Here is a 12,937-nt window from a genome sequence, read left to right on the forward strand (position 1 = left end):
GACAGCTATTACTGCCCCTGTTGTAAGGGAGGGCAGAGGGGGACATGGAAAGGGCACAACAGACCTACACTACAGTTCTGCCTCCTCCTGCGCCCCTTCCACGGGAAGAACTAAAAGTGAGCTGGGCAAATGCACGTAAATAACAGACTTAAACTCCCACTCCTTTGGTCCCGCCCCCCAACGCTTCCCTACAAATCATCACTAAAACAGTTTTAAAGGACCACAGTATAAATGTAATGACCAAAAAAAAAAAAAAAGCGTACATTTTCTGTTAAAATTCCTTTGAGGATATCGCCCATTGCCCAAAAAATAAGCTGGAAGTACAAGCTTGAAGCCATTGACTTCTGCCAGTTAACACATCACACAACATAGTCTGCCCTAGACTTCAAAATCAAGCTCAACGCTGCTGCCCTCCCTGTGTACAAATTCCGGACAAAGTTCAAGCTGACACTGAAGCTCAGTGGTGTAGTCCAGCTCACAGTAGCACCTGTTCAGCTTCAGATCCTAACACACCAAATCTTCCCCCTCAGCCCTCAGATGAGAAAAATCAGAAAGACAGCTTAAAGGTGAGACACATATAAAAACCCCTAATAAACCTTTAATTCGAGTTTGTTTTGTTTTTACAGGACAGGGTGACAAATTACAACAAACATCTGATTCTTCTCAAATGTTCAGGTATTATACACATTCCCATCTGTCTTGCAGGAAGGGATATTGGTCAACTTAACAGTTTAAGGTAAAATAAGCTGCATAACAGTACATATTACAATAATAAAATGTACAGTGTTTACAAGAAATATATTTTAGAAGCAAGATAGATGCATTTGCATCAAGGCGACCTTTTAAAATGCCACAACTATTTTTACATTCACTCTTGCAACAGGTCACAAGATGGGGTCACTAAGGTCAGGTTAACAAATCACTATGATGCACAAATACAACGAAATTAGTTTATATACATATATATAGTACATATACATGTATATTATACATATACATATATGTATATAGTAAAACTCATCAAAATCTACCAGACCCGGCACAATCTACTTACCCATCAAAAATATGTACTTGTCCCTGGTAAGCAGAATTCTGCATGGCTGATTATATATTATATATACTCATTCATTAGCATCTGAGACATAAAACTGAGGATTTAAAATTTTTCCGTTAACAAACTCTCCAATAATAAACATGGTGCCCACAAAAGCACAAAGGTAAAGGTAAGGCACAATAGGATTTTCTGTTGCAGAATAGTGTGCATCATGTTTACTTAACCATAAGAAAAACGTGCATTATTTGTGCAAGTTCATGCTGCAAGTCTGTCGTATCTACAAAGTAAAGCGAGTTTCAGTAAAATCTGTGGGACTGGTGTGCTCCCAGTCTCACGTCCTACAGGATATTCAGCTGGATAATTAGATAAGATCATCGTAAGAGTGGGGATTAGTAAAGCCAATAATCTTAGATTTGCAACTAGGCTTCTCAGCAACAATTTTGTACTTCTAGGTAACTGTTAGTAAATTTACAAGCTTGGAATCACAAGACTTACTGTCAGCTGTACTTCTAGTTCCATCAGCCAAAATTGTTGCAAGGAAGTTACGTACCCTTTTGAAATTTTAACAGGTAACTGGTTCCTTAAAAACACATGATACAGTATTGGGAAAGTCACTTCATCCCAATGGTATTTTGTCACAGCCCTGGCAATTGTAATAATAAATGCAGCTTTTCACAAAATATTTCTCCAGTATCTGCCAATTGCTTCTTTATTGCTCACAAATTTGAATTCATTACAATCGGTATCAGACCTCTCACACAAATCAGTCAGGTATTTTAATATAAAACCTATAAAAGATATTTAATCTCTGAACACTTTAAGGTATTTGGCCTCTTGTCTTCGTACAGCCAAAACCATATAAAACATTAGGTTTTGAATAAAATAGGAAGCTTATTCACTGCTTCAATGCAGATATCCTCACAGAACACAACCATTTTTGCCATCACCAGCATTTACATTTATATACAAAACCTAGTACATCTGCATTCGGGTTCTCTTTCCCCTCACACTTATATGCAACCACTAATGCCAGATTAACCTTTCCCATAGCCTAGCTGCTGAAAAAGATTGTTATACACCAACAAAAAAACTAGTATTGACTGAAAAAGAAATGTAACTTATTCACCATCAGGAACTATATGTTGGTTGTTACAAAATACCCACAAGATTATTTCACAGGAAACTATGGAAATACAGGAAGTCTTCTTTTCTCCATGCTTTTGTATTACCAAAAACACTTCTTGGTGGAAAAATACAGTCACCACATCTGCAAATGTATGATGAATTTGGTATTCCTCATGCAAAACTTAAATGCATTGGTTTACTATAGCCCCCAAAAACTTCCTGAAGCATTTTTTTTCCTTTCTCTTTTTTTATCAGCTCAGTATTACTGCCTCATTGCTAAGTCCCTTTGGAAACAAGATTTCTGGAACGCTCAAACTTTTATTTAATTCATTAAAGTATTACATACAAAAAGCACTAAAAAAGGAAGACGGCAGCCAAACAGGAAAATTCCTGTTGCAAGTAACAGTCCTAGCAGTTGTAGAAAGTCTTCTCAGGAACTTCCCTGAGAATTAGTTGTGCCTGTCCGAAGACGCAGATGTGACATAGAGTTCATGTGTTTATTTGATGGCTTCAGTGGAGTGTTACACGTAAGAGCCTGGGGAAAACGATGATGATACCGATCTAGTCGCAGGTATTTTACTGTTACCAGCTTTCCTATGAGGCAGAGAAATAGAAGAGAAACCTTCTAATTCAGCATTACTACATTTTGCTTCCAGACATAATACACTCAAACACATTATTACACTGACGTTCATTTACCAGGTGATAACTATGAAAAAGATCCAGGTTTTATACTCAATTCTTCATCTATAAAATGTTTCACCATTTAAAAGAATTCCAACTGCACCCTTCTGTCATGTCTATCCATGCTTTGTTATTAACCCCCATTCCTTACCATCAAACCAAGAGCCATGTAGTGCCTTGAAAGCTTTTCCAGCGTACTCTGGAGAGAGACACTTGACATATACGCAACCCTGCAAGAAGACAGAGAGGTTTTTGGGGTTTTTCAAGTCCAAAAGACAAAGATAAACAAAGCATTAAGATGTTACTGGAAAGACACTCACCTCACGTGAATTTTTGTCAACAGCAATATGAACAATTCCATCATTATCACTGCATTTTTCCAAGATTGCTTCTTGAATTGCTAGATGCCAGTGATCACCTATTTCCCTACGCAAACAAGGAAAAAGTTAATTAAGCACCTTTTTTTTTTTTTTTGAACATTCACAACAATCTCATCATTCCCCACTGAGTTTGGTTCCTCTGTAACTTGACATCATTTTCTGTTACATATCTCTGGGACAGATTTAGTACTTTAGCTTTTGAGTACTCAGTCCTGTGGTCCACTTTAGAAAATTCAACTCTAAGAACCTAAAGGAATATTCTGTATTGAGGGGTGGGGAGTGTTGTCCTCTCCTTCCAGCAGCCTTTCTGAAAACACAAGCAGCCATAAACTCCTCTTCCCACACCCACTTGGGTGGCTGGCTGCTGTTCCAAGAAGGCCACTCCTACACTGCTCCTGCTGCAGGGAAAGACAGAAGCGTAAAGGCCTTTGCCATTTTACTGTATCACCTCTGCCAGCAGTCACAGAAGGGACATTACATGCCAGGCTTTAGCAGGATTCTTAGCAATTCAGACATTGCTTGTCTGTGAAATTGCTATTTACTATCCCAAACAAAGCATCAAATTGCATTAATCTCATAACATACTGATAGAAGATGTCAATCGAGATCCAGAAGTAGCAGTTATCAAAATCAGATCCCAATTTTGGAGGCTTTTCACACACACAAAAAATTATTAAGAGTAATCAATCTAAGTATATCATTAGAGAAGAAAGAAATCTGGGTTTACTGCTGGTCCTAATAGAATAAATCTAAGTCGAGGGAAAGCAATTTCAACAGCCTTAATATGCTTTTAAGCTTATCTGAATACTCTTTACACAAAAAACAATGAACTTACTCTTTCAGCAATACTATCAAGAGCTAAGGCCAAAATTCTTGAAATATTTAATCTATCTCCTTATTCATGAAATAAGTGGCAGGGGATGGAACGGATATGAGGAAGTTAATTGGTCAGAGACAGTACTTCAATCTGTTGAGCGGGATGCTAACACAACAGCCGAGGGACTCTGTTGTTTCTGTCATTTGACCTTGATTGGTTAGAGGATCAGACTTTCCAGTTGATGGCCCTTACACAGTCAGATTACATATAAGCAAGAAAACAAAGGTCGGAGAGAGATCCAAGGCTGCAAAGAAGATCTAAATGAAGGTCCTACTGAGACAGAGACTTTCCAGTGGAAGACATCTACAATTGAAAACCCTGCAAAAGTTAGAAGATGAATCCTACTCAGGTTGGATGAGAAAAAAAAAAATAACTGTTTTCTTTTTACTGGACAGCTCAAAATGAACAGAATATATAAGTCTCTTTCCCCTTCTCTAACAGTGTAAACAGCCATATTTAAATATCATGCTGTGCTCCAGATGTTATGCTTATAAAGTAATCTGAAGTTGCAAAAGCCAAGACCCTCCAACCCAAACTATTCTGATTCTTTAAAGTCCCGACCTTGGTGCATTCCCCCACGGCCTAGGACTCAAATCTGCTGTCATAAGCAGAAAATCAACTGCCATAAGAAGAGATCACAATGCTAACAGTAGGCAGTCATTTTTTTCTGCTGTGTACTCCTCCCAAACACTGAAGTCACTGCACTGCTCCCAAGTGCTCATTTCCTGTTTACAAATCAAGCAGAAGTCCTCTCAGTCTAGTTTGCTTTTTGTGTTTTGCAGATCTGGGACATATGAGTTATCAATTTACTTGGACTTCCCATAATGAAATCTGCTTCCAACAAGAATGACTTGTCCTACCCTGATCTGGAACATGTCTGTTCCATTAGTTGTCTATGTGATGAGACTTGCAAAAATGCTCCCTATGCTTTATGTACCTTTACTGACTTCGTGGCAGATGCAGAAATGCTAAAACAAGCTTATACAAATGATGCCTTAACTGGTATTGAACAAAACCAGGTTTGTATCTGGCATAAGTGCCTAGAACATACATCCAAGTTTAGGTATGCTGCTGTGGTATGAAGGTTTACAAGGTCCAGGTAAGTTTTCTGACTTTTGGCTGTAGAAAGATGATTATTTCCTCTATTAGCACGGATAAATACAAATTAACTGGTGTATTCCCCAGGTGATTCTCAGCTCAAGAGAAAAGACTTCTATCTTGGATGACTGCTTTTACTATAGCATGGCTGCTGCTGGCATATTGTTGAAAATACTTAGTCATTTTTTATTACTATACAGTAGCTGACTTAAAGAGCTGCTAAAACATAGTTTTGTTAAACACATCTTGCACCCATGGCAAACATCAAAACAGTATTTGCCTAGCTAATCACATACACCTGAAACAGATTGTACCAGTGGTCACTTAAGGCATTCAACCCTTTCAGATCTGGGGAGAGAACATATACCTTCCTCTTCTGCCACAAGCAACTGCATGAGGTAGTTTGTCTTGCACTGAGGATTTTGGAATTGGCATTTTATTTTGGCTGGTTGTTGTTTGTTGTTGAGGGGGTTTTGTGTGTGTGTGGTCTGGGGTATTTGTTTGGGGTTTTTTTCATTTTTTTAAAAATGATTACTTCAAGGGTATGATAAACAGTACTTCCTTAAGCAGTAGTCTTCTGCAAGGCAGCTCATGGAAGAGGAATTGGCTAAGGCATGCAATATGGGCTTGGATGAAGCATCCCACTACTATCCAGTACCCTGGTAATGGATTTGGGTTAACTTCCAAAAGAAAAGGTTTATCAAAAGTGGATGTATTAAAAGATCCACGATTCAAAGTAACTGACTGGGCATAGACACTAATGAGAAGTGTCAAAATAGAACAGCTCCTAGTCTGTAAGTATTGGAGGTTTTTTAATGCACTTGCTGGGCACAGACTGAGTCAGTAGGGAAACACACTAAAGTCTACAGCGAAGATATGAAGAGAGATTACCCTGACAAAAATAACATCTCCCTTTTCTAGTTCCCTTAACAGCAGACACTTTGAACAGCTAACATTTTGAAACAAGAAAGTAACCAATATAACATATCAATAAATGTTACAGTGAAGCTTCAAGAATGGAGTTATTTATTCAACACTACTCAGACTAACCAATATAGCTCATGAATTTTCCTTTGTAGCAAGGACCTTGATCTCATCTTTTGTTTCATCCTCCTACAGGAGGATCAATTTGTCTCAAGAACAATGCCTAAAATTCACTCTTGCTCACCCTACTGCAACCAGAAAGTTATAAAAGAAGCCACAGTTGGGGTCTGTTCCCACAACAGTCATTAAGTCCTAAAGGCATTGAGAAAAACAGTTTTTAGATTACCTCTCTACACTAGAGATAACACTGCCCTCAGCTAAATTAGCGTTTAAAATTAATTAGCTTTCCAATTAATAAGGTAAGGAACTAACATAATTATAACTGTGGCTAGAAACAGAAGGGAAACAGCTGAATAAATACATCCAAATTCTACAATCACTTGCATCCAAAATCATGTGTCATCTTACTGCCTGTTATTCCCTATTCTAATCAGTACCTTCTAATTTCCCATTTAGCTCCAATTAGCATCTCACTTTTATTCTGTAAGGCACTATAGCATCTTCTTTTTTCCATTATATAATCACATCAGGTAATAAATTACTTCAGAGGAGTTACTGGACTCCCTGCATATCTCTGCACTTGATAAATCAGGCTTCAAAGATTTTAAATTATTAGCTGGCATAACATATGTGCTAGGCCCCTACTCCTAGCATAATCTAGTCCATAGCCAATGGAGATAGGACAGTAGAGTGGGTGAAGTTTTAAAAGACTACAAAAAAAGATATTCTTCCATAACTCTTGGCATATGAAACAAGGCTTATTACTTATTCATACACAGTACATACTTTAGAATTGTATCTGAGCATTAGAAGCCAGTCCTCCACACTGATTTAAAAGCCTTCCCATTACAACAATCCACTTGCTTCAAAACTAGTAAGAAGTCACACTGCCATAAACTTGTAAGCGATTTCAATTCATCCTTTTAAATGTGAACTGTGCAAAACAATACTTTAGAAACTTACAGTCTGTTGTTAGGTCATGAGTCTCTCCTGTCAGCTGATATAATTGAACATTTACAAAATTGAGAAAGATCAGTCATTGCTTCAAGTAGTTGAGCTAAATGCCACACTCTTCAACAAGTGACCCAAAAACACAAAGCAAGACAGTGAAGGACAGAAGACAGACAGTGAGTTTATGTCTTCTCCTACATGTTAAGAGGAAAATTATTTTCCTGTACAAATCAAGTTTGTTTTAAGCTATTTATGTTTACTCATGTCTTCCAAACCCTCTCAGAGGAAAGAAATAAACCCTTCTAAAAGAATACAGAAATACAGATAGATAACTGTTTTACTTACATAACTGGATCAAACATATTGCGAATCTTTAGACACGGCGTCAAGCTGTTTGGTGGTGAGTTTCTTCTATCTAGATGAAATGCTACAAAGAAAAGTAAATTTAATAGTATTTATTAACAAGTATATCATTTAGCTAACAAGTGCTGACTTCATATTTTAATGCTTCATATATGAAAAAGCTTTAAGCAAATTAAATTCCCCACAGTCTTCTATTCCACTGAAGAAAATGTTCTTTACTTAATGACTTCTTTAGATTTACAATTTCTAAATTGAATAAGATAATGTACCAAGGCCACAGTACATAGAAGGAAATCAGAATGTTTTAAAAAAATACCCTATCGTTGAAGAGAAAGTATCTGCATTAAATCTCCATGAGAAACACAGATATTCTTAAAATCTGGAGTAGATTTTTGGAGCCGCAGGTTAACCATTTAGTTTTAATTGGCCGACAGTTTTGTTTCTTCTACTTTGGGGCAACTTACTGCCCATCTAAGAAATAGGGAGAGACTTAGATGGATGTTGTATTGCATCTGCATTGCAGTAACAACTGTCAAGAAGCACTCTACAGGATCAACCTTTTGCAACTCTAAATGCTCTACAGACATGATCAGAAGCTTGCAAAAATCTGAATGGAAACACACCAAAGGATAAAACAGATGTAAGACGAAAAATGGAAATTAAAAAGAAGAGTTTATCCTTACAAGCTGAACAATCCCATAAGAAACACTCTGAAGTTCTAAAATAAACATTAACTTCTCTAAAGTTCACAAGTTCTGCTTGCAGGGGTCCCAACAGAACACTGCATCATGAGAAAAGGAATACAGGAGCCCTTTGGATTCAGATAAGGTAGTTCCACATCTGAAGAAGGGCCAAAGTATCAATACAAATGGAAGGAGATAACCTGGTAAAAACTACTTCCAAGGCTTGAAGTCAGTTTTACTTTGATGACTTGATATGAGTAGATTCAAGAGTTTAAACATAAGACTAAAAATCTCAGCAAGACAAAATGATGTTCTGAACTGATGTTAATGCTTCTCCTTTGCAATCCCTACTTTGGAAAAGTTTGAAATACTCAAGATGTCACATTCCGTATGTTAAAAGTCTCAATTTTAAGGCAGGTCATAGTACAGGTCTGTGCTCTTACTGCTGACCTTCTGAAATAAAATCTTGCAAATATATCAAAAACACATGAACACTGCTCCTCTTAACCAAAACAAAAACCATATCATATAGAAGAAATCCAGTTACGCGGAAGACACTGCATGTGAAAGACAAGGACTAACCAAGAGGAAATTTACTGCCTGCAGATATGGCACAGACAAATTTGCTCCTTATGTACATTTGAGGGGGAAAAAACCCCCACAACTAGAAATTACAAGAGGTGGCCTCCAAACCTAATATGGAACCTACCACAAGTTCCCCAAATAACTGAAATTGTTTCTTACTAGAATATAAACACACAGGCCAAGTCATCAACACCCATAACAACTGCTTTTTCTTGGGAACGGATTTCTAAATATGCTGGTGACACTGCATCTATCTCTGAGCTGCCTATAGTTTAAGTTAAGTCCTTTTTCAATAGCACATGGTTTTGTAAAGTTTTTTGCCCTTGATTAAAAATTATACATAGGGTATGAAATAAAAACTTTACAGAACTAAGTAACATTGAAAAATAAATGGACTTACCTTACTCATGTAGGTTGGCTCCAGCAGATCAAGGGAGGGTGAAATGTCACCAGCATATTGTACACTGGGGCACCACACCATACTGGAGAAGATGATCTGGGGTGGCCTAGTCATGGACCTGGACCTGAAAAGGCGTGGGGTTGAGGAAATTATGTGCTGATTGTTAATAGCTAGGTTTATTCAGCACATGATTTTAATCTAAGGATCAAGAATGCTGAGGTTATTTGCAGATACTCTAGGCCCAGAGGATCAACATTTCTGCAAGCTGTTCATGAACTCAAAAAAAGCCATACTGTTGTTTAAGGCAGCTGCTACACCACTGAACTATGCAAAAGCAACTAAATGGGGAATTCATACTTTAGTGTAGATACTTATAAAACCCAAACTCTGTCTGCTCTAGTTTCTAATAATCTCGAAGTTCTTCTGATTCAAAGATCTCAGGTGCTTTACTTTATCTAAGCATACCACAAGCACAAAACTAATCTGCTAGCAGCTTCATGTCACATCACACTAGAAGAGCAAGTGTGTCCACAGCAGTGCAGCACATGAAAATAGAGTTGAATTCTGCTTTTTTCTCAAAAAATGTTTCAAAGTGATGGTAAATGAAAAAAAAAAAAAGTTTTGCAACTTACATGGAGCTTTTTATGTATAAAGAGAAAAGAAGGCCACAGAAATCAGTGAGATACAAAAGTAATGCTGGCACAGTAACAACCACTAAAATCCATACTAGAAATGAGACCAAAAGGGGAGGCTAGGGAAGACACAGACAAGTTAAAAATAATGCTGTACCTACACAGCATAATTAAAAATAGTGTAGCTAACGTGTCTTGAACTTCATTCTATAATTTACACTGGTGTGGAGCATACAAAATACTCTCTTCTCAATACGGGCATAAGCAGACGTTCTTGCAGGACAATAATCTAAGTGCCATCATAATTAACTAAGCACCTCGCATGCCATTTCTTTTTTTAAATAGGTCTTAACAGTAAGACTTACAAGATGAGGGTAAAAAGGTGGAGGTGAAACAGGAAAGCAGAACAACAGCTTTGTGCAATAAGTCACTGGCATGAAACTTTTTAGGACTTTCATAAACTCCCCTTGGGGACTAGTGAGCACCTTCAAAAAAGGAAGCTATTTTGTAACTCAGTCATTATATACTTTGATTTATTACCTCCAACTAAGTATGACTGTATCATTCCAGATTTAAAGGACTGCATCAGCTAAAAGCATGTGCTTTCAACAACCTCCTTATCACTGTGACAGGAATATGTCTATGATGGAAGAAGTGGTGCTTGCAGAGACTTCAAAATTTACATCTAAGAAATTGTTGTACAGCTTTCTATCTCTCTCAAATTACTACTATATTATTGCTAAAGGGAGTCCCCAACATGACTGCCACAGATTATAAAACAGCCTAACAGATCTTTAGATGTGGATTTGATGCACCTGACTTGCATTAAATATAGGCAACCATGTTTCTGAAGGACAAATGTATTCATGTTAAGCCACAGAGCACCATAATTTATGAAGTACTATCCCTTCTTATCAAAGGCATGAACAACAACAAAAAAAATCCAGTTAAAAAATGTTGAAGTTGCACACAAGGCAAGGTTTTTCAGTAAACAGAAAGAATACCAAAATCAAAATACTTCCCAACGCTACTAAGAAAGGAGAATGTGCTTGACTTTGAGTTTAATACAGTGAAGTTCAGCTACAGAAGACCAGCATGGGATAGATACACCATTCTACAACAAGTATAAAATCCCAGAATTTTCTTGCTGTAGTTAAAAATAGCACTGCCTATTTTGTTGTTCTTCTTTAGGCTTGGAGAAAGGATTATATTCTCACAAGCCAGGGAGCAGGAGTGTCATTCACAAGGTAACGGGTTATCTTCCATGCTGCAGGATGAAATATCACCCTAGATGTGGTACTTCTGAGAACCTCTTTATCTCATCTCCAGAGCTGTCAAGGCACTTTAGGTATTGCTGTTAGCTTAGCTACACTGAAGCTCTGCCTACCTGTCTTTCTTTAGAGCTTCAGTTAAAGGCATAAGGACAATAGTATCTGTTCTTTCAAAAGTAAACTGAGCACACTAGAAATGCATTCTTTTCCCTATGGATCTAGTTAAATTACACTTTGGCATGATCGTTTTTCAATTGACAATTCTCTTGTCAACTGTTTCCAAAACATTGTGCATATTTGTCCATCAACCTACAATGACCTTACCTACCCATTCTTTTTTTTTCCCCTCAATTTGACAGATACAGTGTCTAGTAAGTAATATTTCAAAGGAAGTATACCAGCCTGTATTCTGACTCAGGAAGAGAACATTCCTGAACTGTTTGTCAAAACACAGGCAAGACTGGACAAAAAGATACAGTGATGTTTCAACTCTAGATGCTAACAGACAATAGAATCTATAACTTCATGCATGCTACAGGTCCCATTTTTAAAATGCATGCTACCATCTACCAATATCCTAGTATACACTGACAAGTCAAGAGGCTTTTTTCGTCAATTGCACATACTCTGGGAATTCTGCTACAGAGCACTACCAGATCTCAGAAGTGAAGAAAATTGTGACCTTGACATTATTCACAATATTCAAACCCAATAAATGCACTCTGATCCGTATTTACTGAGTTTGTTCAGGATCTATCCATCTTGAAGAACATACAGTTTTATGCACTTCTATAGTCAAACTTTAAAACTGGAAGAGTAACTTAATTCCAGTTGACTTATACTTCCAAAAATGAAGAAAGTGACACATACATTTAGAAATCCTAACATCAGGAAAGAAACAGCTGTGCAAGAAGTATGACATTTATATAATGGAACTATTTCCAACAGTCATATGAAAACAAGGAACACAAAATAGGTAGAGCTTCTGCATGTGAAAGCTGCCTTTGCCTGCTGACTACAAAGATATAGAGAGCCCAAAAGACCTACGGCATTTCAGTCATCTCTATTTACATGCTCTTCTGTGAGAGCCAAAGTATGCAATTTCAGTTCTTCAAAGATCTTTACTGAAAAGAAAACTAGGAAAACTGTTATTAAAAGAACCTTCAGAGGATAGATCTTCATATATCCTACTCAATAGAAAGGATAGAGTCTTAAGTACATGCTATAAGCAACATACAGCTTAGAGTCACATCTGAGTTATTCCTTCCATGTTCACAATGTTGAAGTACATATTAGATGCTCAAATTCAAATGGTACCTAACAGTAGCTGCTACAGTAGCTGCCTTTGAACAGAACAACAGTTTCCAAAACTTCCTAGTGTCTTGAATGTATATTCCATGTAGTAATGCAGACCTGAACAATCACACACTGACAAGTCTTTCAGATAAAAGAAAATTTGGTTCAATTTCTAATCCAGGACAGAATGTTATGGAATTATTTATATTGCAAAAAGACAAGACAAATTGAGAACAAACGAGTAGTAAATGAAAAATTCCAGAATACAAGTGTCATGTTTCATAGCCTGTATTGGACAGTAAACCCCACAGAAGATTCAGCTTTATAGTACACCTAAGCTTGCAGAAGTTACATTCAAATGATTGAAAAAAATCAAATCATGACAATGTTACAGAGATGGAACAGGCACAGCTATTGACAAAACCCTCTATTTCTGCACTGAACCTAAAGCACATCCCTAAAGGACAGCATCCTAGAATGAAACTCTCATAATA

General features: G+C 37.2%; 1 protein-coding gene across 2 annotated transcripts in view; it reads right to left on the bottom strand.

Moving 5' to 3' along the window:
* Positions 1 to 578: 578 nt before the first annotated feature.
* LEMD3 (LEM domain containing 3) overlaps positions 579 to 12,937 on the bottom strand; it is a 48,369-nt gene continuing 36,010 nt past the window's right edge. Inside the window, exons 10-13 of one of the 2 annotated variants that reach the window (XM_010208357.2) lie at positions 7,559 to 7,640; positions 3,184 to 3,289; positions 3,015 to 3,093; positions 579 to 2,773 (exon numbers count right to left, since the gene is read on the bottom strand). In XM_010208357.2, coding sequence (XP_010206659.2) covers positions 2,610 to 2,773; positions 3,015 to 3,093; positions 3,184 to 3,289; positions 7,559 to 7,640 — 431 coding nt within the window. In that variant the 3' untranslated portion in view covers positions 579 to 2,609. Of the gene's footprint in view, positions 2,774 to 3,014; positions 3,094 to 3,183; positions 3,290 to 7,554; positions 7,641 to 9,244; positions 9,369 to 12,937 lie in introns of those variants that run through there. The other variant, XR_009820722.1, reaches the window with a different exon arrangement.

This window comes from Colius striatus, chromosome 1 (genome assembly GCF_028858725.1).
Source record: "Colius striatus isolate bColStr4 chromosome 1, bColStr4.1.hap1, whole genome shotgun sequence".
Classification (NCBI taxonomy): domain Eukaryota; kingdom Metazoa; phylum Chordata; class Aves; order Coliiformes; family Coliidae; genus Colius; species Colius striatus.